This window comes from Sus scrofa, chromosome 12 (genome assembly GCF_054392235.1).
Source record: "Sus scrofa isolate SSC_HxYL_T2T_F1_AM1 chromosome 12, Sscrofa_HxYL_maternal_Yorkshire_Landrace_v2.0, whole genome shotgun sequence".
NCBI classification, from domain to species: Eukaryota; Metazoa; Chordata; class Mammalia; order Artiodactyla; family Suidae; genus Sus; species Sus scrofa.
The window spans coordinates 47,244,740-47,272,109 of record NC_139394.1 but is presented as its reverse complement, the minus strand read 5'-3'; the positions used below and the strand labels follow the sequence as shown (position 1 = coordinate 47,272,109).

At 40.9% G+C, this 27,370-nt stretch overlaps 1 protein-coding gene across 7 annotated transcripts in view; it reads left to right on the top strand.

The window, feature by feature from the left end:
* The first annotated feature begins 304 nt into the window (after nt 1-304).
* ATAD5 (ATPase family AAA domain containing 5) overlaps nt 305-27,370 on the top strand; it is a 46,142-nt gene continuing 19,076 nt past the window's right edge. For 4 of the 7 annotated variants that reach the window (XM_084985187.1, XM_084985186.1, XM_084985184.1 and 1 more), the window contains exons 1-9: nt 305-715; nt 2,827-4,739; nt 6,069-6,177; nt 12,867-13,022; nt 14,242-14,368; nt 14,918-14,999; nt 23,780-23,964; nt 26,404-26,561; nt 27,045-27,204. In XM_084985187.1, the coding sequence (XP_084841313.1) occupies nt 650-715; nt 2,827-4,739; nt 6,069-6,177; nt 12,867-13,022; nt 14,242-14,368; nt 14,918-14,999; nt 23,780-23,964; nt 26,404-26,561; nt 27,045-27,204 (2,956 nt within the window). In that variant the 5' untranslated portion in view covers nt 305-649. The remainder of the gene's footprint in view (nt 716-2,826; nt 4,740-6,068; nt 6,178-12,866; nt 13,023-14,241; nt 14,369-14,917; nt 15,000-23,779; nt 23,965-26,403; nt 26,562-27,044; nt 27,205-27,370) is intronic. The other 3 variants (XM_084985189.1, XM_084985188.1, XM_084985185.1) reach the window with 2 other exon arrangements.

Sequence of the window (27,370 nt, the reverse complement as noted above, 5' to 3'; positions counted from 1 at the left end):
CAGGGATGGAATCCCAGCCGCAGCTGAGACGTACCCCACATACTCTGTATTTTGCAGCTACGGCCAGGCGAGATCCTTAGCCTATTGCGCCCGACAGGGGGATCGAACCGCTACTCATCAGCGACCAGAGCGGTTGCGGAAAACAACGATCCCAGCTACGTTTAGAGCCAAAGGAACAATCCCGCCTCCGGCAGTTTCGCCTAAGAACCATTTTGGCCTTCTCGGCTCACCGTCCGCGCAGCCTCCGGAAGCGATCTAAGCTCCGCCCCCTGCGCTCCGGACGGCGCGAAAACCCAATTGACAAGAATTCCCTGGGAAGCCCGCGGGTTGGGTCTACGTTTGGCCTGGTTTTCCCTCCGAGGTCCTGGGCCCGACGTCGGAATTGGAGTGTGCTCGTCGGAGGTACCCCCCACCGACCGCGCTACAGGGTCCTCTTCGCGCTTTCTCACCACCTCTTCCCGCGTTCGAGTCAGCTGAGCTCTCGGCCCAGCCTTTGCGACCACCCGGGGCGGTGGACGCGGGGGGTTCCAGGCAGACCCCGCGGCCCAGCTTCTTGCTCCCGTTGGAGCAGGCTGCCTCCATGGCCTCCAGACAGGTCGGACCGGGCTGCGTAAGGTCCTAGGAGCTGGGATTCCGGGAAGCAGGGAGCATGGTGGGGGTCCTGGCCATGGCGGCTGCAGCTGCCACCCCTCCGGTGAGGGATTACGAGATTGAGGTGAGCTTGAGTATCTCTATTTGTTGGAGGTGGGTGAAAGAGGGTTCTGATCTAGCATCTATGAGGGGAAAGAAGGGACCTGGTGAGGCCCCTTTGTTGTGTCTTTGGGTGGAACAGTCGCTGGAGTGTGTCCTAAAGCCGCGGTAGGTACCCATAAACATTAGGATTGAGGATGTTGAGGGGCCTAGTTAAGGACCAGTTTATAGATCCTGAAATGTTCCTGAAACTTGATAATTTGGACTAGTGAAATGTCATGGAGTATTCCAGGGTCAAGTCTGGATAAGGAATCACAGAACTTTAGCGTTGAAAAGAATCTTTTTGTCCACCCACCTGTGCTAGGAATAGCACTTGGTGTGTCACTACAGGAATCAAACAAGATACATAATTTAAAAATCACTTTCTCATTGCTCTAGAACTTAAGATACTGCAGGAAGAAGTCTCAGCTTGGTATGCTGTTTATTCTTATGTGTTCTAGTTTCAGTGAAATGCACTAAAGAGATTCTAATGTCATAAAGTAGTGGAGTATCATCAAGCAGACCATTTTGCTATATTTTCACACCTTTTCATCCCAAGCTAGCCTTGTAACTGACATATGCATACTGGTGTTATTGAAGTGAGCCAAGACATAGGTTCACTCACTGAACTGGGACTCTTTCTTACTTTTTAGTATTGAGTACTTTTGGGAATTCCTATTGTGGCTCAGTGGTAATGAACCTGTCTAGTGTCCATGTGGTTGCAGGTTCAATTCCTGGCCTTGCTCAGTGGGTTAAGGATCTGGCATGGCTGTGGCTGTGGTGTAGGCTGGCAGCTGCAGCTCCAGTTTGACCCCTGGCCCGGGAACTTTCATTTGCTGTAGGTGCGGCCCTAAAAAGCAAAAATAAATAAATAGAATTGAGTACTTTTTGCCTTCTTGTTAATATTTGTTATGCAGATGCTTGTTTGCTGGATCAAGGCAGTTGCTGGGTTTGTCTTGGGTGTGAAGAATTTTTGATAACTTGAATTACGCAATTCTTGCTTTTTGTTTGGTCAGTTTCTGAATCTTTTTGTTACAATTTCTTCTTTTGGTGCCCTGCTTAGAGTACTATTTCAGGGTAATGATACTTATTGTTTAGTATTGTGACAGTAAAGGCCTTATACACATTATTTTACCTAATAGCAATCCTGTGTTGAGGTGTTATTATCTGTATTCTAAAGATGAGAGAAAGTTAAGAATTAAAAGTTGAATTAAGGTAGAAAAATAAATTAGAAAATTAAAAGTAATTTGCTTAGGGTCCCATGCTGGTAGCTTTCAGAGCCAGCACTCAAACTTAGATCTGCTTGACTCCAGAGCCTCTGGTACCATCTCAGGATAATAATAATACTAACAACTCATTAGCATTTCTTCTAATACATTTACCATTTCATTTTAAGATGTAAAGTTTTAATCTGTCTCTCTTTTGCCTCATGTTTATCCAAATGGTTAGAAATTTGCCCCAATGCTATGTATTAACTTCTTTGCCCACTAACTTGAGTGTAACTATTGTTACATTTATATATACCAAAGTCTTAAATATACATGTATCCTTTTCTAGTTTTTGTGTCCATTCTGTTAAGTTGCCTGCCTATTCATGTCACACATTCTTTCTTTTTCTTTTTTTTTTTTTTTTTTTGGTCTTTTTAGGACTACCCACGGGATATGGGGGTTCCCAGGCTAGGGACTGAATCAGAGCTGTAGTCACTGGCCTACACCACAGCCACAGCAATGCCAGATCTGAGCCATATCTGTGATCTACACCACAGCTCACAGCAACACTGGATCCTTAACCCACTGAGCAAGGCCAGGAATTGAACCTGCATCCTCATGGATACTAGTCGGGTTCATTGTCACTGAGCCACAATGGGAACTCCTAAAGCTCTTTTTCCCCCTAGTATATCATGTATATCAACTAAGGGAAGCTTCCTTTTTTTGTCCCATTACATAAAATAATAGATCCATGTTTAACATTTATGTTTTGAACTCCATATGCCACGGGGTGCCTAAAAAAGAAAAAAATACAATAGAATAAAATAAAATTTATGTTTTGTAGTATTTTGCTTGAAATAAGTGCTTTTTCCTTCTTTTAAATTGATAGGCATGCAAGAAGCGAAGGAAAGATGATGACAGAACTTCTTGTAAAACAATTACAAAATATTTATCACCAGTCAGGAAAACTGGAGACAGGGTTTTCTCTCCACCAAAATCCAGTAACATTCTGGATTATTTTAGAAAGACTTCACCCACAAATGAGAAGACCCAGACAGCAAAAAAGTACAAGATAAAGTCATCCACACCATTGCCTGCTGACCGTGGCAAAGCCTGTAAAACACCTTTGGAAATGTCCTCAAATACAGAGTGTAAGAAGAGAGGAAAGAGGCTTAATTTATCTCCTCAACTAAATAGTATGAAACCTGAAAATGAATCTCCAGTTGAAATTAATAGCAATGATAGCAAAGAAGACGCCAGTTTAAATAACGATTTTGTAGAAAGTCGTAGTTCTGCTTTACTCTATAAGAAACATGTAAAGGTACTTGAAGAAAGAATTCAAGATCTCCAAAAACAATCAAGCACTTTTACCTCCAAAAAAAGTTGTAGGAAAGTGAATCCTGAACAAAAGCCCTCAAAAAATGATTGCAGAAAATTGAGAAAAAGGAAGCACAGAGATGTAATCGATCTATACGAAAGTTTACCCTTGGCAGAGGAACGAAATCTCCTTAAAAGCGACGGTAGAGGTAGTAAACAGGTGATGCCTTCTCTAACCAATGAAATCCAAAGTACTGCAAATGATGTGGCCTCCAGAGACAATATAACTAAAACAGCCCAGTTAAATGATAGTATAATAACTGTTTCGTACGAGGAATTTTTAAAAAGTCACGAGGAAAATCAAGTGGAACAGACACCAGACTGTACAGTGTCAATGTGTGTTCCTTCTGAAGCTGCTGAAGGTATCATCACAAGTGGTATGAGTGACACAGAAACCTATGAAATTTCCCAACAGATAGGCTGTAAGACAGTCACTGTTCTTGCGCAAGTCCACCCCATTCCCCCCAAAAAGTCAGGGAAAATACCCTCAATTTTCTTGAAACAAAAGCAGGTGGAAGTGGAAAGTAGTCTGTCTGATCCAGAGAATGAACAGACAATTCAGAAAAGAAAATCGAATGTTGTTATCCATGAGGAAGAATTGGAATTGGCAGTGTTGGAACCTGGAAGTTCTGAGGCCGCGAAACCAAAATGCACTCTAGAAGAAAGACAACAGTTTATGAAAGCATTTAGGCAGCCCGAATCAGATGCACTGAAAAATGGAGTCAAAAAGTCTGATAAGCAGAAAGAAATCAATGAAAAATCCTTAAGTGAGGAAGGAAGAGACAGTAATTCTAGAAAAATCATGGAAAATCCGAATATCCAAATGGTTTCAGATAATGGCAGTTCACACACTGGGAAGGGACGTTCTCCTAAGGAGAAAAGTAAAAAGTCAAAGAAAAAGAATAAAAAAACATTAGCTACCGGCGCTGTTCCAGGTGAAAATAGAGAGGGAAATACTCAACAGAAAGAAACAACTTTTTCCTTTAAAGAGAAGCCAAGTCAAAACAGGCTTAGAATGAGTTTAAGACAGAAGAAAACAGAAGTTTGCAAAAACGGCATATTATTTAACAGTGGAAGCCTTGTTTGTGAAGATGCAGTAAATGATGACCCTTTGAAGATTTCCTCTCCATATGATAGTAAGTCTTCAAAGAAAACCAGCCTGCCAGTTAAGGATAAGGTGATACACTCTAAAGCTGAAACCGAAGATAGCTTGGTAGATGTTTCCACACCCAAATCAACCAGAAGATCTGTAAGAAGTAGCAGCACGCCTCCTACAATAATCATTAGAGGGACTGATTCCAAAGAGTCCCAGGATGATAGTCTAGTAAAAGCTTCTACTCCCAAAGCAGCCAACTTATCAGAAAAGCATAGCTTATATACAGCGGAGTTAATAACAATACCCTCTGATTCAGAGAGCCCTATAAGGTAAAGTTTTGTTTTGTTCTGAAGTTCTAAATATTCTGTGTATATTATTAGATGCAAAGGAAAATGCTTCAAGGGCCAGAGAGTTTTTTGGTTTTTTTTTTTTTTTTCCTGGAAATTTACAAGAGAAAAAGAAAACAGGATTTCAAAAATGCTGCTTTCCATATTTAATACTAAGTCATTCTCGATTTCAGAAGAATGCTGGATGTGTTTTAGATGAGTTTTAAACTCGTATCACGATTGCTAATTTCTGGAGAAATATCCTTCAAATATGAATTCTTTCCATTTAACAAACATTAAAAATAAATCACAGGAGGAGTTCCCAGGGTGGCTCAGTGGTTAATGAACCTGACTAGTATACATGAGGACATGGGTTCAATCCCTGGCCTTGCTCAGTGGGTTAAGGATCTTGCTGAGAGCTGTGGTGTAGGTTGCAGACGTGAATGTGGCATTGCTGTAGCTGTGGCATAGGCCAGCAGCTGCACCGCTGATTCAACCCCTAGCCCAGGAACTTCCGTATGCCACGGATGTGGCCATGTAAAAAAACAAGAAAGAAAGAAAAATAAATCATAGAACTTTATTTAGGTAAACTGAGCCATATTATACTGTGAAGTATTCACTTGCATGCTGGTTCTGGCTAATATAAGAGGGATCTTAGAGGCTAATTTTCTGTAAAGCTTATGGTTTATAAAAGGAAATTTTGCAGAGTTCTCATCGTGGTGGAGTGGAAATGAATCCGACTAGGAACCATGAGGTTGCGGGTTCAATCCCTGGCCTTGCTCTGTGGGTTAAGGATCCGGCGTTGCTGTGAGCTGTGGTGTAGGTTGCAGATGCGGCTCGGATCCCGCGTTGCTGTGGCTCTGGTGTAGGCTGGCAGCTACAGCTCTGATTGGACCCCTAGCCTGGGAACTTCCATATGCCATGGGTACGTCTCTAAAAGGACAAAAGACAAAGAAAAAAAAGGGATATTTTATAGGAGTTCCCCTGGTGATGCAATGGGTTAAGGAACTGGCATTGTCACTGCTGTAGCTCGGGTTGCTGCTGTGACACGGGTTCAATCCCTGGCTCTAGGAACTTCCACATGCTGCTGTTGCCACAAAAAAGAAACAAAAAAGGAAACTATGTTTTCTCTTGAGTTTAGCTTACTTTTGAATCAGTAGTTTGAAACTAATTGGGGCGGGTGTTTTTGGTTTTGTTTTCGATTTCAGAACTGTCTAGAAATTGGAGCCCTGGTTGGTTATTTGCTATAGTTATTTGAAATTCTTCCACATTATAACCATGAAAGTGTTTGAGTATCTTTTTGCTTTTTGTTTTTTGTTTTTTCTTTTTCAGAATGAAATTCACCAGAATTAGTACTCCCAAAAAATCTAAGAAAAAATCTAAGAAAAGATCTAAGAAATCTGAAGCAGCTGATGAAGATTTTATGACTCAGCCTAGAAAGGTAATTGAAATACTAGGAAGTTCTGTAACTGATATTCTTTTTTCTAATACTACTACTATTGGAAGGAAGAGGTCAAAAGAAGATTCACATATTTCATAGGCTGGTTATGTATTGGTTCTCACTGTTATTTCATTCCTCTAGTTGGCTTATTAAGAGATCAGCATATCTTACCGTGAGATGAAAGCAATTGATAGACAGTGTAGGTTACTTAGAAAAAGTTTTCTTTTTCTTTTCTTTTTTTTTTTTTTTTTTGTCTTTTTGCTATTTCTTGGGCCGCTCCCGCCGCATATGGAGGTTCCCAGGCTAGGGGTCCAATCAGAGCTGTAGTTGCCAGCCTACACCAGAGCCACAGCAACGCGGGATCCGAGCCGCACCTGCAACCTACACCACAGCTCACGGCAACGCCAGACCCTTAACCCACTGAGCAAGGCCAGGGATCAAACCCACAACCTCATGGTTCCTAGTCGGATTCGTTAACCACTGCGCCACGACGGGAACTCCCCAGAAAAAGTTTTCTTAGAGATACGGTCCAGTTAGTTTCCTTAAGGCTGCTTATTAAAACAAGCATGATTGAATTTTTGGTTAATTTCTATAGATGAGAGGCTGAAAAATGGGAGTCTTTCCACCTTGGTACTGTTATCATTATAAACTGGTTAATTTTTTTGTTGTGGGGATGGTCTTGTGCATTATAGGATGTTTACCAGTGACTCTGGGTTCTACTCACGAGATACCAGTAGCACTCCAACTCCCCCAGCTATGACAACCCAAAATATCGCCAGACATTGCTAAATATCCCCTGGAGGGAAAAATCACCCTGAGTTGAAAGCTACTATCCTAAGGGAAAAGGTAGGATATATAAGAATAGTTTAGCTGCTTTTGCAGGGTAAGCTGCTTAGACCCTCCTTGAGAAAACTGACTAGATTCTCTCCAGGGCGGGAGTAGGTACAAGTGTATGTGTTTTGAAAACGCCTCCAAGGTGATTCTGATAGAATCCTTGGGTGAAAGCCACTGCCACAAAAAGTTGGTATCTCTTGTTTTTATTTAACAGCTGTCTTTTTTTTTTTTTTTTTGACCACTTACAGCCTTTAGGTACTATGCTTATTACTCTGATGATACAATAATGATATTTGACCTTATTTTGAAGGACATTGTCTCCAAGGGAGGTCAAAACATTTTTAAGCATTGTTGCCATGATATATGGTGGAATTTAAGCTGAGAGTAGGGGGAAGGCTGATAAGTAGGGAGAGAGTAGGGAGCTGTGAGATGGGCGTGCCTGATGGAGTCAGGAGTAACCAAGTAAGACCTGGAAGGGTGGGCAGCTAGTTGAGAAAGGAGGGGGTTGGAAATGACTATTTTTCGAGGTGTTAGGATTATGGTTGATGTTAATTTTCTTGATGTTTCTGTTTTCTGTTTTTCATAAATATGAACTTTAAAAAACTTATCAGAAAAATAACTATTAGGAGTTCCTGTTGTAGCTCAGCGGAAATGAATCTGACTAGCATCCATGAGGATGCGGGTTCCATCCCTGGCCTCACTCAGTGGGTTAAGGATCTGGTGTTGCTGTGAGCTGTGGTATAGGTTGCAGATGTGGCTCCGATTTGGAGTTGCTGTGGCTGTGGTGTAGGCCAGCAGCTACAGCTCTCATTTGACCCCTAGCCTGGGAACCTCCATATGCCATGGGTGCAGCCCTAAAAAGACAGATAAAAAAAAAGAAAAATAACTACTAGCAAAAACTTTTTTTCTTTATTTTAAAATTATAGTTGATTTTCAGTGTTGTGCCAATTTCTGCTGAATGAAAAACAGATTTCAAATAATAGCAGAACTACTTGCCAAAGTGCATGTATTTTTTTTCACACATTCACTAAAATCTATCTCTTTGTTAACTGTTTCAATAACTGAGGTGGCTAATTTAGGTGGATCATTTTGAATACTAATTTATCTTAAAGTTCATCAGCCTGTCAAAAATTTTGCTAGCAAAACAGCAGAATCTGTCACACTGATAGTATAAAGCAAATCTTTAATATTCCTAACCTTCTTTATGTTTTGAATATCTATGCCTATTCTTTTTAATGTTTTTTAAAGACGTCATAAAAGTTTTAAAAAACAGTAAATATTTGTTTCAAGAAAAGAGTTGTTTATAAATTCAAAGGGAAAATTCTTTCATTTTCTTTCTCCTCTCTAGTGGTGACCCACTTTTTTGTCTGTATTTGTTTGTTTATTTTTCTTTTTTCTTTTTTTGGGCTGCACCATGGCACATGGAGCTCCCTGGCCAGGGATCAGATCTGAGCCGCAGCAGTGAACCAAGCTGCAATAGTGCTGGATCCACTGTGCCAGGCCAGGGATTGAACCTGTGTCCTAGCACTACCCAAGTTGCTGTTGATCTTGTTGCACCACAGTGGAAGCTCCTGTTTATTTTTATTTTTAATTTAGTTTTTATTTATTTATTTTTAATTTTTTTTTTTTTGTCTTTTTGTCTTTTGTTGTTGTTGTTGTTGTTGTTGTTGTTGTTGCTATTTCTTGGGCCGCTCCCGCGGCATATGGAGGTTCCCAGGCTAGGGGTTGAATCGGAGCTGTAGCCACCGGCCTACGCCAGAGCCACAGCAACGCAGGATCCGAGCCGCGTCTGCGACCTACACCACAGCTCACGGCAATGCCGGATCGTTAACCCACTGAGCAAGGGCAGGGACCGAACCCGCAACCTCATGGTTCCTAGTCGGATTCGTTAACCACTGCGCCACGATGGGAACTCCTTAATTTAGTTTTTTATGGTGTAGTATAGTTGATTTACAATGTTATTTTCAGATGTGCAGCAAAGTGATTGATTTATACATACATATATATCTGTTTTTTTTCATATTGTTTTCCCTTATAGGTTATTACAAAATATTGAGTAGCATTCCCTATGCTATACAGTAGATCCTTGGTTATGTATTTTATATATAGTAGTGTGTATATGTTAATCTTAAACTCCTAATTTATCCCCCTCCACCACCCTCTTTCCCCCTTGTTAACCAGAAATTTATTTTCTGTATCTGTGGGTCTGCTTATGTTTTGTATGTAAATTTCATCTGTAGCATTTTTTTTTTTTTTTAGATTCCGCAAATAAGTGATATCATGGTATTTGTCTTTCTCTCTCTGAGTTACTTCTCTTAGGATGAAAATCTTTGGGTCTATCTATGTTGCTGCAAATGGCATTATTTCATTCTTTTTATGGCTGAGTATTCCACTCTGTGTGTGTCTATGTATGTGTGTATATATGTGTGTGTGTGTGTGTGTGTGTGTGTACAATCACATCTTTTTCATCTGTTCATCTGTTGATGGACATTTAGTTTGCTTCCATGTCTTGGCAATTGTAAATAGTACTGGTGTGAACATAGGGGTGCATGTTGTCTTTTTTTTTTTGCTTTTTAGGGCCACACTTGTGTCATATGGAAGTTCCCGGGCTGGGAGTCAAATTGGAGCTGCAGCTGCTGGCCATAGCACAGCCACAGCAATGCTGGGTCTGAGCCACTTCTGTGACCTTCGCCACAGCTCATGGCAACAGTGGATCTTTAACCACTGAGTGAGGCCATGGATTGAACCCAGATCCTCATGGATACTGGTTGGATTTGTTTTCCCTGAGCCACAGGGGGAACTCCATGTTGTCCTTTTTTTTTTTTTTTTTTTTTTTTTTTTTTTGTCTTTTTGCTATTTCTTTGGGCCGCTCCTGCGGCATATGGAGGTTCCCAGGCTAGGGGTCCAATCGGAGCTATAGCTGCCAGCCTACACCGGAGCCACAGCAACGTGGGATCCGAGCCGTGTCTGCAACCTACACCACAGCTCACGGCAACGCTGGATCATTAACCCACTGAGCAAGCGCAGGGATTGAACCCGCAACCTCATGGTTCCTAGTCGGATTCGTTAACCACTGCGCCACGACGGGAACTCCCATGTTGTCCTTTTAAATTATGGTTTTCTCTGGATGTGCTCTGTCAGTGGACATTTAGATTATTTCTGGCAATCTTCTTTTTCCCCCTCTTTTTTTTTTTTTTTTTAAACCACATCCTTAGCATATGGAAGTTCCCAGGCCAGGGATTGAATCTGAGCTGCAGGTGTGACCTGAGCCAGATCCTTAACTCACTGCACTATAGACGGAACTCCGCTTGCTTTGTGTTCTTTTTTTTTTTTTTTTTTTTTGTCTTTTGTCTTTTTGTTGTTGTTGTTATTGTTGCTATTTCTTGGGCCGCTCCCGCGGCATATGGAGGTTCCCAGGCTAGGGGTTGAATCGGAGCTATAGCCACCGGCCTATGCCAGAGCCACAGCAACTCGGGATCCGAGCCGCGTCTGCAACCTACACCACAGCTCACGGCAACGCCGGATCGTTAACCCACTGAGCAAGGGCAGGGATCGAACCCGCAACCTCATGGTTCCTAGTCGGATTCGTTAACCACTGCGCCACGACGGGAACTTGCTTTGTGTTCTTAATCCAAATGTAAAAATCTGTAGAACTCAGAATATGCAAAACACATTATCTGGAAGATAATATTTAAATATACAGATCACTTAGTGCATCAATGGCAGTGCTAAACCTGGAGGCCGGACTTCTTTTTGGCTTTTCTTTCTTTTTTTTTTTTTTTGGTCTTTTTGCTATTTCTTGGGCCGCTCTAGCAGCATATGGAGGTTCCCGGGCTAGGGGTCTCATCGGAGCTGTAGCCACTGGCCTACGCCAGAGCCACCGCCACGCAAATCCAAGCCATGTCTGAGACCTACACTACAGCTCACAGCAACACCGGATCCTTACCCTACTGAGCAAGGCTGGGTATTGAACCCAAAACCTCATGGTTCCTAGTCGGATTCATTAACCACTGAGCCACGACAGGAACTCCTTTTTTTTGGCTTGTTGTCTTTTGTTTTTGTTTTTAGGGCCGCACCCATGGCCTATGGAGGTTCCCAGGCTAGGGGTCTAATCTGAGCGGTAGCCGCTGATCTACGCCAGAGCCACAGCAACACCGGATCCGAGCTGTGTCTGCGACCTACACCACAGCTCACAGCAATGCTGGATCCTTAACCCACGGATCAAGGCCAGGGATCAAACCCACAACCTCATGGTTCTTGGATTAATTTCCGCCACGCCATGAGGAGAACTCATGGAGGTCAGAATTTATTGTTATCTAGTGCTCTTTGTGCTACCTTTCAACCTCTCTCCAAAGGATTCAGCCTAAAAGTGAATGAAGTCAAAGAATAGATGCCATGAAAATGATGGGGAAATAACCAGTAATTCTCATGTATGCAGACTTCTACTACAGTCATCTTTCTGAGTGTTTTTCACAAATATAATTCTATTTATCTGAAGAGATTTCAAGTATGAAAGGAAAATCAAGATAACTAGACACATTTTAATTTCATCTCCTTGCCAAGAGCCTTGAATAACCATTTTGGGTGGTCTTTTATTTAGTGTTACCTGTGGCTATATTTTTCTGTTATATTTAATGGACTTTTTTTTCTTCTTCTGACTTTCTGTTTCTTTAGGGCCCCACCCATGGCATATGGAGGTTCCCAAGCTAGGGGTCGAATTGGAGCTATAGCTGCTGGTCACACACAGCCACAGCAGCGCACAATCTGAGCTGCGTCTTCAACCTACACCATAGCTCACAGCAACGCCAGATCCTTAACCCACTGACTGAGGCCAGGGATTGAATCCAAGTCCTCGTGGATGCTAGCTGTGTTTGTTAACCGCTGAGCCACGATGGGAACTCCAGACTTCATTTTTTAGAGCAGTTTTAGGTTCACGACAAAATTGAGCAGAAGGAGTTCCTGTCGTGGCGCAGTGGTTAACAAATCTGACTAGGAACCATGAGGTTGTGGGTTCGATCCCTGGCCTTGCTCAGTGGGTTAAGGATCCGGCATTGCCGTGAGCTGTGGTGTAGGTTGCAGACGCAGCTCGGATCCCATGTGGCTGTGGCTCTGGCTTAGGCTGGTGGCTACAGCTCCTATTAGACCCCTAACCTGGGAACCTCCATATGCTGTGGGAAGCGGCCCTAGAAAAAGCAAAAAAAAACCCCAAAAAAACAAAAAACAAAATTGAGCAGAAGGTAGAGATTTCCCATGTAGCCCCTGCTGACACATAGCATAGGCCCCCCACTATCAATATCAGAATAGTACATTTGTTTTCATTGATAAACTTAAATTAACACATCATTAACACGCAGTGTCCATAGTTTAAATTAAGGTTCACTCTTGGAGTTCTCATTATTGGCTTAGCAGTAATGAACTTGACTAGTAACCATGAGGATGCAAGTTCGATCCCTGGTCTTGCTCAGTGGGTTAAGGGCACCGGGGTTGCTGTGGCTGTGGTGTGGGCCTGCAGCTACAGTTCCAATTCAACCCTAGCCTGGGAACTTCCATATTCTGTGGGTGCAGCCCTAAAAAGACAAAAAAAGAAAAAAATTAAGGTTCACTCTCGGTGTTGTACATTTTGTGGGTTTAGACAAGTGTATGATGACATGTATCCACCATTGTAGTACCATATAGAGTAGTTTCACTGCCTTAAAAATCCTCTGTGCTCTGCTTGTTCATCCCTTCCTTTCCCTTAAATTGTGGCAGCCACTGATCTTTTTACTGTCTTTAAAGTTTTGCCTTTTGTCTTTTTCTGTTATTAAATATAAAATGTTTGCCAGTAACCTTAATTATTATTTCACATTTGTGTTTAGGTAAGCAGTGCTTCAAAAAATGTATCAAAAGCAAAACAATTGATTGAAAAAGCAAAAGCTTTACGCATTAGTAGGTCAAAAGCTACTGAAGAAATGGTGACACCTTTAAGACGTTCATCTAGACATCAGACGCTTCCTGAAAGGTCAGAAACAGAGGTAAGTATTACATATGCTTATTGACATAATTCTGATCTCTTCTGCTGTTTGAAATGGGAGAAGGAAACCATTATCAAATTATAAGGTAGAGGAGTTCCCGTCGTGGCGCAGTGGTTAACGAATCCGACTAGGAACCATGAGGTTGCAGGTTCGGTCCCTGCTCTTGCTCAGTGGGTTAAGGATCCGGCGTTGCCGTGAGCTGTGGTGTAGGTTGCAGACGTGGCTCGGATCCCTCGTTGCTTGTGGCTCTTGGATAGGCTGGTGGCTACAGCTCCGATTCGACCCCTAGCCTGGGAACCTCCATATGCCGAGGGAGTGGCCCAAGAAATAGCAAAAAAAGACCAAAAAAAAAAAAAAAAATTATAAGGTAGAAAGAATGTACTTTTCATGGCCACACTCGCAGCTTATGGAAGTTCCTAGGTTGGGGGTTGAATCAGAGCTGCAGCGGAGGCCTATGCCACAGGCATGGCAACACCGGATCTTAGCTGCATCCGAAAACTGTGCCAATCTTGCAGCAATGCCAGATGCTTATCCCACTGAGCGAGGCCAGGGGTTGAACTGCATCCTCACAGAGACAACATCATGTCCTTAACCTGCTGAGCCACAACAGGAACTCCTAGTTGCTTCTTTAAGAAAGAAAACCCATGGGGAGTTCCTTGGTGGCTCAGTGGATTGAGGATTCGGTATTGTCATTGCTGTGGCACAGGTTTGATCCCTGGCCTGGGAACTTCTACGTGCCACAAGTGCAGCAAAAAAAGAAAGAAAAGAAAAAAAAATCCCATGGTCATCATAAATCCGCTCTTCGAAAATGTGAACTTGTATGATAACAAGCACAGACTACTGCCATTCATATCATACATATATTGTTTTTTAGGGCTGCCCCTGAGGCACATGGAAGTTCCCTGGCTAGGGGTCAAATTGGAGCTAGAGCTGCCGGCCTGTACCACAGCTCATGGCAACGCCATATTCTTAATCCACTGAGTGAGGCCAGGGATTGAACCAGCATCCTCATGGATTCCAGTCAGGCTCCTTACCGCTGAGCCACAATGGGAACTTCCCAGATCATGTATTTTGTATATCAGATAGTTTGTGACAGGGATATATTTATGGAGTTGCTAATGTAATTATCTTCTTGGTAGCTTCTAGCACTGTAATCCTTTTGAAATTTTAGTAACCCTAATTGTATGTTGTTAAAAATTTTTTTTGTTCTTATTCTTAGGACTCTATAATAATAATAGATTCAAGTCCTACTTCTTTAAAGCATCCTGAGAAAAATCAGAAGAAACTTCAGTGTCTGAATGATGTGCTAGGAAAGAAACTTAACAAGACTTCTAAAAAAGTCCCTGGTAATCAGATTTGATAACGTTGTTGATGCACATTAGAATGTTGGGAGGGATTATATTGTTCTGAATTTTAATTTAATATCCTTTTAATTTCATCTCATCTTTAGAAAATATAACCTTTTAATTATATTAAATATTTCTGTTTTAATGAGTAAAGTTATATAATATAGTGAAGAGTTTTACCATGGGTAACTGAGTGTATTTTAAGTTATTGCATTTCTTTGTATCTATTTAGCCTCAGTTAACTTGGTGGGTCCCAAACCTTACTGATCATCCAAGTCATCTGGGTAAATTTAAAAACTTTTTAAATCTTTAGGTTCTTCCCTGGACATACTGACTAAGAATCTCCAGAGGTGGGAATCAATAGTGTAGTTTTTAAAACTCTTCAGGAGATTCTGATACTGATATCGCCAGGTTGAGAGACCAGCTCATTATATGGAAAATTTTTGGAAAAATTTTTAATTAAAATAGTTTCTAAAGAGTTCAGAAAGTAGTTGGAGGTAAGTGGGGATGATAAACCTTGAAACTAACCTAAGTATTTGTTTTTCTAAGGAAAAATGAAAGTCGCACCTTTGTTTCTTACTAGAAAGACTCAAAAAGCAGCTGATCCTGTCCTTGGTTTTGATGAAAGCAGGTCAGTCTGATAAATATTTTAAAATGCCAAAAGTATTTTATGGAATGTATTTTTTACTTATTCATTTACTTTGATGAGAAAGCATGTAAGTTATCACTTGAAGCTTTAATAAATCCATTTTAGAGGTGACAGTATTGACCACATACAGCTGCAGTTTGAAGATCTTGGTCTTTTGCAAATATTTTATGACCATCTCTAGACAAAATGTGAAAAAACAAGCAAATACAAAACACCAAAGAGCTGATTTATGAACTTAGTAAATATTTAAATACCTACTGTGGACCAGGCACTATTTTTGATTCCAGGAATATTGTGGAGAATGACACGTTCCCTGTCCTCATGAGGCTTACACTCTGGAGGAAAGGCAATCTATGATTAAACATTAATTGGGCCAACTAATGAAAAATTGCAGTTGTGTTAAGGAGAGGTACAAAGGTCTAATAAAAGTTGATATTAAGTAGATTTCGTCTGGTCAGGAAAGGATTTGCTGAGGAAATGACATCTGAACAGAAGGATGAGCAGGAGTTCATCATGGGCAGGAGCAGTGTTCCAGCCACAGGGGCCAGTCCACACAGTCCCTATGGCAGGAAGGGGCGTGGTAAATCCAGGATGTTGAGGGAATGCCCCTGTGACCTGAGGATGGAAAGCAGGAGTGAAAGGGATGTGGGATTAAGCTGGAGAGGTGGCTGCCAGCCCACGTAGGTGGGGCCTTCAGCCCGTAAGAATTTTGTTGTTATACCAAGATCAGTGAGAGGCAGTCAGAGGGCTTTAAACCTGAGCATGGACATAAACATTTGGATTTTGAAAGTTCAGTATGACTGCTGGCTTAATTTGGCTATTGTACAAAGGATGGGATGGTGGAGGGATTAGCGTGGACGCAAGAGTCTGGGTGTGAGATGGTGGAGGTGTGGACTCAGGTGTTGGAGACGATGTATGAAAAGATTTTAGGAGATAAATTCCTTTTTTCTTTTTTTAATAATGATTTTTATTTTTTCCATTATAACTGGTTTGCAGTGTTCTGTCAATTTTCTACAGCAAGGTGACCCAGTCACACATACTTGTATACATATTTCTCATATTATCATGCTCTATCGTAAGTGACTAGATGTAGTTCCCAGTGCTATACTGCAGGATCTCATTGCTTATCCACTCCAAAGGCAATGGTTTGCATCTGTTAACCCCAAATTCCTAGTCCATCCCATTCCTTCCTCCTCTCCCTCCCCCTTGGCAACCGCAAGTCTGTTCTCCATGTCCATGATTTTCTTTTCTGTGGAAAGGTTCATTTGTGCCGTATATTAGATTCCAGATGTAGGTGAAATCATATGGTATTTGTCTTTCACTTTGACTTACTTCACATAGCATGAGAGTCTCTAGTTCCATCCATGTTGCTGCAAATGACATTGTTTTTTCTTTTTTATAGCCGAGTAGTATTCCATTGTGTTTGTGTATACACACACACACACACACACACACACCCACTCACCCAATCACATCTTCTTAATCCAGTCATCTGTTGATGGACATTTAGGTTGTTTCCATGTCTTGGCTATTGTGAATGGTGCTGCAATGAACACGTAGGTGCATGTGTCTTTTTTAAGGAAAGTTACCTCCAGACATATGCCCGAGAGTGGGATTGCTGAATCATATGGTAGTTCTAAGTGTAGTTTTCTAAGGTACTTCCATACTGTTCTCCATGATTGTACCAACTTACATTCCCACCAGCAGTGCAGGAGGGCTCCCTTTTCTCCACACCCCCTCCAGCATTTGTTGTTTGTGGACTTATTGATGATGGCCATTCTGACTGGTGTGAGGTGGTACCTCATGGTAGTTTTGATTTGCATTTCTCTAATAATCAGTGCTGTTGAACATTTTCTCATGTGCTTGTCGGCCATCTGTGTATCTTCCTTGGAGAAATGTCTGTTCAGGTCTTTTGCCCATTTTTCAATTGGGTTGTTGGCTTTTTTGCTGTTGAGTTATATACGTTGTTTGTATATTTTAGAGATTAAGCTCTTGTCTGTTGCATTATTTGAAGCTGTTTTCTCCCATTATGTAAGTTGTCTTTTTGGTTTTTTTTTTTTTATGGTTTCCTTTGCTGTGCAAAAGCTTGTCAGTTTGATTAGGCCCCACTGGTTTATTTTTGCTTTTATTTCTGTTCCTTTGGGAGACTGACCTGAGAAAACATTTGTAAGGTTGATGTCAGAGAATGTTGTGCCTGTGTTCTCTTCCAAGAGTTTGATGGTGTCTTGTCTTACATTTAAGTCTTTCAGCCATTTTGAGTTTATTTTTGTGCATGGTGTGAGGGTGTGTTCTAGTTTCATTGCTTTGCATGCAGCTCTCCAGTTTTCCCAGCACCACTTCCTGAAAAGACTGTCTTTTTCCCATTTATATTCTTGCTTCCTTTGTCAAAGATTAATTGACCGTAGGTGTCTGGGTTTATTTCTGGGTTCTCTATTCTGTTCCATTGATCTGTGTATCTATTTTGGTACCAGTACCATGCTGTCTTTGTTACTGTGGCTTTGTGATATTGCCTGAAATCTGGGAGAGTTATGCCTCCTGCTTGCTTCTTGTTCCTCAGGAATGCTTTGGCAATTCTGGGTCTTTTTTGTTTGCATATACATTTTTGGATTGTTTGTCCTAGTTCTTTGAAAAATGTCATGGGTAATTTTGATAGGAATTGCATTGAATCTGTAGATTGCCTTGGGTAGTATGGCTATTTTTATAATATTAATTTTTCCAACCCAGGAGCAGGGAATATCTTTCCATTTCTTTGAATCCTCTTTAATTTCCTTGATGAATGTTTCGTAGTTCTCAGCATATAAGTCTTTCACCTCCTTGGTCAGGTTTATTCCCAGGTATTTGATTTTTTTGGGTTGCAATTTTAAAAGGTATTTTTTTATTCATTTTCTAATATTTCATTGTTAGTGTACAGAAATGTGACTGATTTCTAGATGTTAATCTTACATCCTACTACTTTACTGAATTTGCTCATCAGTTTGAGGAGTTTTTGGGTTGAGTCCTTAGGGTTTTCTATATATAGTATCATGTCATCTGCATACGGTGACAATTTTACCTCTTCCAATTTGGATACCTTTTATTTATTTATTTATTTATTTTTTTGTCTTTTTGCCATTTCTTGGGCCGCTCCCGAGGCATATGGAGGTTCCCAGGCTAGGGGTTGAATCGGAGCTGTAGGCACTGGCCTACACCAGAGCCACAGCAACGTGGGATCTAAGCCGCGTCTGCAACCTACACCACAGCTCATGGCAACGCCGGATCCTTAACCCACTGAGCAAGGGCAGGGACCGAACCCGCAACCTCATGGTTCCTAGTCGGATTCGTTAACCACTGCGCCAGGAAGGGAACTCCCTTTGGATACCTTTTATTTCTTTTGTTTGTCTGATTGCTGTGGCTAGGATTTCCAATACTATGTTGAATAACAGTGCTGAGAGTGGGTATCCTTGTCTTGTTTCAGATTTTAGTGGGAAGGCTTTCAGCTTTTCTCCATTGAGTATTATATTTGCTGTAGGTTTGTCATAAATGGCTTTTATTATGTTAAGATATGTTCCCTCTCTACCCACTTTGTGAGAGTTTTTATCATGAATGGATGTTGAACTTTGTCAAATGCTTTCTCTGCATCTATTGAGATGATCATGTGGTTTTTGACTTGTCTTTTGTTAATGTGGTGTATGACGTTGATTGATTTGTATTATGTTGAACCATCTTTGTGAACCTGGGATGAATCCCACTTGGTCGATGATGTATGAGCTTATTTATGTGTTGTTGGATTCAGTTGGCTAAAATTTTGTTGAGAATTTTTGCATCTATATTCGTCAAAGATATTGACCTATAGTTTTTTTTTGTTTTGTTTTTGTCTTTTTGCCATTTCTTGGGCCTCTCCTGCGGCTTACGGAGATTCCCAGGCTAGGGGTCTAATTGGGGCTGTAGCCACCAGCCTACGCCAGAGCCACAGCAACACGGGATCCAAGCCGCGTCTGCAACCTATACCACAGCTCGTGGCAACGCCGGATCCTTAACCCACTGAGCAAGGCCAGGGATCAAACCCACAACTTCATGGTTCCTAGTCGGATTCGTTAACCACTGGGCCACAACGGGAACTCCTATAGTTTTCTTTTTTGTGCTATTTTTGTCTGGTTTTGGAATTAGGATGTTAGTGGCATCATGGAATGTGTTTGGGAGAGTTCCTTCTTCTTCAACCTTTTGGAAAAGTTTAAGGAGGATGGGTGTAAGTTCCTCTTTACATGTTTGGTAAATTTGCCCGTGAAGCCATCTGGTCCTGGACTTTTATTTGTAGGGAGTGTTTTTATGACATATTCAGTTTCATTTCTAGTGATAGGTCTGTTCAGTTGATCAGTTTCTTCTTGATTCAGTTTTGACAGAGTGTAAGTCTCTAGAAAGTGTCCATTTCTTCTAGGTTGTCAAATCTGTTGGCATACAGTTATTTATAGTATTCTCTCACGGTTGTTTGTATTTCCGCAGTGTCTGTTGTGATTAGGAGATAAATTTAAAAGCCCTGATGATTAATTGGACATGGGGGGTGGGGGCGGAGGGAAGGGGAAGGTGAAAAGGAAGGCACACAGATTCTGGGCTCTGCCAGTGGATGGCACGATGGAGGAAGACCAGGTTTAGGGACATCATGAATTCAGTTTTTATTTATTTATTTTTCCTGTTTCAATTTTATTGAGGTATAATTACATATTATTAAATGCACAAATCTTAAGCATACAGTATTTTATTTTATTTTTTTTATTAGGGCTGCACCTGTGGCATATGGAGGTTCCCAGGCTAGGGGTCAAATCAGAGCTGCACCTGCCGGCCTACACCACAGCCACAGCAATGCGGGATCCAAGCCACATCTTCCACCTGTGCCGCAGCTCGCAGCAACACTGGATCCTTAACCCACTGAGTGAGGACAGGAATTAAACCCACCTCCTCATAGATCCTTGTTGTATTCTTAGCCTCCTGAGCCACAACAGGAGCTCCAAGTATACAGTTTTGATAAACACACTATGTCAAGTTTGTGGCGCAACAGGATCAGTACTTCAGTGGCATGGGTGATGTCTTGGGAGCAGTGGGACCTGGGTTTGATCCCCAGCCTGGCCCAATGGGTTAAGGATCCAGCATTTCTGCAGATGCGGCTTAGGCCTCCACTGTGCCTTGGATCTGATCCCTGGCCTGGAAACTCCATGTGCTGTGAGATGGCCAAAAAAGGAAAAAAAAAAGATACCACATCTTTCTTTTACTCCTAAACAACGGTCACTGACTCTGTATCCCCACCAGCACCACCACAACAAAAGGACACCACTGTTCAGATTTCTCTTACATTGATTAGTTTGATTTCCATTGCCATTGTTAGTCCTGTCTCTTTAGAACTGCCCATAAACTTTCTATGTATATATTTTTGTGTCTAACTGCTTTTGCTTAGTACATAAAAAACATCCATTTAAAATAATTCAGAAAATCAACTTTATTCAGGTATAATATGCAATCAGTTATATTCACCCATATTAAGTAAACAGTTTGAGGTTTAGCAAATGTACACAGCTATGTAATTGTCACCGCAATGAAGATGGAGAACATTTCATCACTCAGAATTTCCCTTGAGCCTCTTTGCAGTTAATCTCTGCCTTCCACTGCCGAAGCTATGCAACGTCCGATCTGCTTTCTGTTCATGGGATTTGCCTTTTCTAGAATTTCATAGCAACAGGAAATCATACAGGAGGTACACTTCTTCCAGTCGAAGAAATATTGCAGTATCAGTAGAAGTCTGTTCTTCTTACTGCCAAATAGTATACCACCATTTGTGTGTTCTTTTATTAATGACCATTTTATGATGGATTGTTTCCAGTATTTGGCTATTGTTAATAAGGCTGCTATGAACATTCCTATACACATGTGTGGACAAGTGTTCTTATTTGTCTTGCGTAGATTCTTAGACGTGGAATTACCCTATCGTAAGGTAGGTGCGTGTTTCACATAAGAAGCTGCCCAGCTGTATTCCCCGGAGGTTGGTCATCTTACATTCCCACCAGCAGTATGTGAAAATGGCAGTTGCCGCACATTCTTGCCAGCACTCGGCGTTACCAGACTTTTTAATTTTAGCCATTCTCCTAGGTTTCTAATGATTGTGGGTTTTTCTTTTTTTAATCAAATTTTATATTTTATCGAGGTTTAATTTATATACAGTCAACTATATTTAAGGCATACAATTTAGGGAGTTTTGTCAGTTGTATACACAGTGAAAATCACCACAACTACCGTAAAGACACTGATTTATTTCTCTTCCCCTCCCACATTCTCCTCATGCTCCTTTGCAGTCCACTCCTCTTTCTAGTCCCAGCTTCAGACAAACACCAGTCTCTTTTCTGTATATTAATTTGTATTTTCCAGAATTCTATGTTAGTGAAATCGTAGATATACACTCTTTTTTCTTTGGCTTCCTTCACTCAGTATGATGGTTTTGAGATTTATTCATGTCAAATATATGTATTTCATTGTTTTATTTTTGCTAAGTAGTATTCTGTTATATGGATATACCACTTTTTACCTGTGGAGTAGATATTTGGTTTGTTGGTTTTAAGCTACTGTGAATAAAGCTGTTATGAACATTCATGTAGAAGTCTGCTGGGATTTTGATGATGGTTTCTTTAAATTTTTAAATTATTCGGAGGTAATTGATACCCTAACCATACTGAGTTGTCTGATCCAAGAACATGGTATATATCTCTAAGTTTTTAATTTCTTTTATTAGCGTTCTTTGGTTTTTCAGTATAAAGTATAGAGATTTTGTACATGTTGTGTTAAATTTATCTCTTAAGTATTTCAGGTATTTAATATTACTGTAATGATATTTTAATTTCCTCTTGTTGATTTCTAGTTTTTAGAAATATGATTTTTTTTTTTAATCTTGCATCCCACAGTCTGCCATTTCACTTAATGCTCTCATCTAATATGCATTTGCTTTACCCAGCAGAATGGTTTTAAGGAATAAAGTTCCAAATTTTGGGTCATTTATACTTAGATTTCTTGGAGTTATTCTTATGTTTCTAAATTTGAGTACCATGAAAGAATTTTAAAAATAATTTATGTTGAAATAATTTTAAGAAAAGTTGCCAGAACATGACAGAGAACCCCCATGTCCCTTTCTTCAAGATTTCCCACATCCCTGACCATTTTTATTAAAGAATGCAGACCTTACATGCTGTAGGATGGATGACCCCCAGCCTGGGTCTGTCTGGTGTTTCCCTGTGATGGGACTTAGGTCATACAGTCTTGTCAGGATCCCACAAAAACAGTGCCCTGCTCTTTGTTGTTATGCTTCATGTAAAGAGGCAAGTATGACCTTGACCCATTTCGCCCCAGAAGATGCCAACCTTGATCACCTGGATGTGTTGGTATCTGCCAACTCTCCACCTTAGATTCACCCTTTCCGTTGGAAATTGATTAATATTTTGTGGGAAGGTATCCTAAGATAACGCCAATATCTTGTTCCTCATCAAACCTCCTGTTATTAGCCTTGACACCGATGCCTTCCACCTGAATTAGCCATGCTACTGTCATTGTCAAATGGTAGTTCTCTCTTGCAGTCATTCTGCCTCTATTTGTGAGCTGACTTCTATCAGGAAGTGCTTTTGTATCTCCTCTCATTTATCTATTTACTCATTTACTCATGGATTCCTATTTTATTCTGAGTTTTAATTCATTAATATTATTTATTTTATTGCTCAAATTGTTTCTCATTTGGCCATTCAGCTTGGTTTCTCTGACCCCTTGATGCATACCCATTTATTGAGCATTTCTTACTTTCTTGAGCAGGAAGATGTTCCAGGCTCATCTTTGATTTTCCTTGCTCCAGGACTGTCATGGGACTTTTAGCCAAGGAGCCCTGGTTCCATTTAGTGGAGGTGCTTATGTTACATTGCTCCTGAGGTATCAGGGCTTCTAGGCTTTCTCTGTAGATAAAGCTAGGAAATACACACATACGCACATCCAAAAGTATATCTACCTGTGTTTACAATATATACTGTGTAACATATATAAAGCATGTATATTTTTTATTCGTACTTTATACCCCCTTCGTAAAGTTTACCTACTTCTGTAGGCACACACTAAGATAGCTACTTCACCCTTCTTTTAGTCCTTCCCTCCAATTAATAGTCAGAAATGGACATCTCTTTTCTGGGATTAATCTCTCAAGTCTGGCTTTTGATCTCATCTTCTTCATTTCCCTCAAACAGAAAAGAGACGTTTTGGTAGCCTATTTTAAATTGCCAACCCAAGTTTCTGCTTGTAGAGAATATTCCAGTTCTCACTCTCTATTTGGCAGGCTAGGGTTTTATAAGCTGTCCTATACCAGCACTAGGCTCTCCCCTCCACCGCGCCATCATCCCCCTTCCACTGAAGTCAAGATTCTTTTGCTTTGCAATGCAAGATAAGCCGAGTAAAACTGAGACATCAATGCTGAGGGCCCTAGGGTTCCTGCTATTATATTGGAAACAATATTACTTTAGAAGTTCTCATGTTAACTTTTAGAAATATGGCACTGATTTTGTTTTCTGATTGTATTATAAATGTATGTTTTAAAACAAAAAAGGAAAAAAACCCGCACTCAAAGACAGCCTCTGTTAACATTTTGGTGGATGTCCTTCAAGTCATTTTTTCCTGTGTATACTTATTTTTATTTAATTTTTTAAGATCGATAGACTTTTTATTAAGTATTTATAACCTTACCTCTCCTTTTCTTCACATCATTTTCTTAAAAGTCAAGATGTGTCTGAAAAGTCTCAGGCCTGCGATGTGCAGTTTAAAGCAAAGCGTGACTTTCTCATGAGCGGTTTGCCAGATTTGTTGAAACGACAAATTGCAAAGAAAGCTGCTGCATTAGGTGTGTACAATGCAGTGAGTACCAGTTTCCAGAGAGTCATTCATGTTCAGCAAAAAGATGATGGTGAGTTTATTACTATCGAATACTGTTAAATGCTAGAAGTAACATGAAATTATGTAAGTTGGTTTAAGGTGAGGCAAAGGTTTAAGCTTAATTCTTCTGGGGATGCTAGTGGGAATTTAAAGCAGTGATTCATCCTCTCCAGCCTTGGACTGAGGAAGGAGGTGGGTCAGGAAAGCTGAAGGCATCCTGAGCCTTCACCCCTGATGCCAGGTGAGGTCAGGCTCGTGTGTGGGACCTCAAGTGAACAATGTTGTCCAGACAGACGCTGTGCCCTAAGTCACAGTCTGTGTGTGGAGAGATCATCTTTAAGACTTTTCTCAGAGGAGCTCCAGCCCTGTCTTTGGCCACTCCTGTTTTTGTTTGTTTTTTGCTTTTTAGGGCTGCACCCGTCGCATATGGAAGTTCCCAGGCTAGGGGCTGAATCGGATCTACAGCTGCCAGCCTACACCACAGCCACAGCAGTGCGGGATCTGATCCACCTCTGCGGTCCACACCACAGCTCATGGCAATGCCAGATCCTTTAACCCACTGAGCGAGGCCAGGAATTGAACCCGCATCCTCATGGATATTAGTTGGATTCATAACCCGTGAACCACGACAGGAACTCCCATGTCCACTCTGCTTTTGAATATTTGAAGGAAGTCTGTTTGCTTTTGCTGTTTAGTACCACAGAAGTATCTTCTGGAATATCTCCTGGGATGGGTAACAAGGAGCAGTGCCTCATTCCTCTGGTTCACTCTCCTCAGGTGCCTCGTGCACGGGAGCGCGCTGTTTGCATAAACCTCATAGGGTGTACCAGCTTGATCCTAATCTAATTCTCTTTGGAGTCAAGTGCTGTGGCAACCACAGTCTTTCTTTACTTATATAGTTTTTAATTACTGATAATGTACAAAGCCTTATAGTTTTGCTTTGTCATGGTTCCTACCTAGAGGGGTTTTTTTGTGTGCGTGTGTGTTTTTTTTCCTGTCAACACAAAAAGTTATAGTCTTCTTAGCTGTGTTTGTGGTTTGGTTTGGTGCACTCCCTTCACTCATGAATTGTTCACTTTGTTCTGTTTCTTTTCTTGTGTTTCTAACCTTGATAGCTTGTGAGTTTTATTTAGTGCCCTGTGGGCTCTTTTGTATGGGGGACTTCCCAGTCAGTCTTTCTAATAATATTCCATTTTTACATTTTCCCAGTTCTGCTACTGGCCATTCAGTTGATGAAGGCTCTCTTGTTACTTTTACTAGTTCAGTTTTATATAGCATTTTCTTACAGTTTAGTTAGTTATGATTTTGATGAATACATTTTCACAGGAGAACTACTGTAAAGCCCAGCAAATCTGTTTGTAGATGGGCAGACAAGGCAAGCACAGAGGACTTCTCTCTTAGAACCTTAAAAATTGTTGAACATCGATTATTGTTTGGCTTTTTTTTTTTTTTTTTATACTTTTTAGGGCCGTACCTATGGCATATGGAGCTTCCCAGGCTAGGGGTCGAATCGGAGCTATAGCTGCCGGCCTACACCACAGCCATGGCAATGCGGGATCTGAGCTGCATCTGTGACCTACACCACAGCTCACGGCAACGCCAGATCCTTAACCCACTGGGTGAGGCCAGGGATTGAACACACAACCTCATGGTTCCAAGTTGGATTCATTTGCGCTGCACCACCAGGGGAACTCCTTGTTTGGCATTCTTATGAGCACTTCATGTGCATATTTAGTTTAATCCCCATAACATTTCTAGGAAGTTGAGTATTTTGCTTGTCACCCCCCAGTTTACAGGTGAAGAAACTAAGGTTTAGGATCATGCTGATGCTCGCCTAGCTAGTAAGTGACAGAGTCTGGATTTCATGATGCTAACCACCCCTGAAAACTTTTTTTTTTTTTTTTTTTTTTTTGTCTTTTTTGTTGTTATTGTTGTTGTTGTTGTTGCTATTTCTTGGGCCACTCCCGCGGCATATGGAGGTTCCCAGGCTAGGGGTCGAATCAGAGCTGTAGCCACTGGCCTACGCCAGAGCCACAGCAACGCGGGATCCGAGCCGCGTCTGCAACCTACACCACAGCTCACGGCAACGCCGGATCGTTAACCCACTGAGCAAGGGCAGGGACCGAACCCGCAACCTCATGGTTCCTAGTCGGATTCGTTAACCACTGTGCCACAACGGGAACTCCAACCCCTGAAAACTTTTAACCGGAGTAGCAAGATTGATTTCAGAGGAAAAGAGAATGTGCTAATATTTGCTTATTTTTAATAATTGGAAGGGAAGACCAGGTAATTTTTATTAATTGTAGTTGTTGGAGGTGAGGATTTTGTTTCCCGTGTACTCATTTGAGTTTGGTATTTTTTGGTTAACTAGGTAGTTGTCTAGTCTTTTCATGTTTATTTACTTGGCATTTGATAAATGGATAAGGATGTGAATGAAGGTAATTAACATCCTTTTTCTGGTTTTCTTTAGGGTGCCATTTGTGGCATTTGAAACCACCCACTTGTCCTCTCTTAACTAAACTTAAGGACCTGAATACTCAAGTAATAGATCTCTCAAGATGTGCTATGGCTCTTGGTGAATTTTCAACATTGAACTCAAATTCAAAAAGTAATAATTCTGCTGTTATGGTACGTTTTAGAGGGGTCATCCATTATAGGTTGTTTCCTTCACGTATTTCAGAGGGAAAAAAGTTTTGGATATCTGTTGTAGCCTAAAGTTCATCTTTTCCTAGAATCCAGTTTATGAAGGTAAATCCCAATTGAAGTACACATCTCTTTAAAATACTCCTAGCATTTTAAAAGCATATTAGGAATTAATGATGGCCAGTTTCAAAAGAATATTAGATTATATAGCACATTTGGATACTTTGTAAGTCAGCATTATAATCTAATATATATATATAAAATACAACTAGTTGAAAAGAACGAACAATAAAAATATGAACTAAGCCCTTCTAAAGCTATGCAAATGCTGCTTTGCCATTGACATTGTTTTTAGGGGCTAAAGCTAATCCTACATTGACATAGACTTACTATAGACAAAAAATAGTTGGTGGTGTTGTGATTAATAGGTGATGCAGGTCTAATTGAGCATTTTATTTTTTATTACAGTTTATGGGGAGAAGGAAAGATTTGACTGAAGAAGTAAGAAATCTTTTGCTGGAGGAAATTAGGTGGTCAAATCCCGAATTTTCTTTGAGGAAATACTTCCCTTTACTTCTAAAAAAACGAACTGAGCACCAGGTACTTTCTGAGTGTCATCCTAAACAAGGTTAGTGATAATTATCATTTCCATGAACACTTTCGTGTTGAAAACATGGAGCTTAGCCATTGATTCTTGTAAGTGTTCACCATGGAGAGAAGGTTGCTTTTGATTGACAGAGAGAGTTATTAAACTGAAGTAAAGCATCTTGTGCGATGCACTGTTAGCCTCTGAC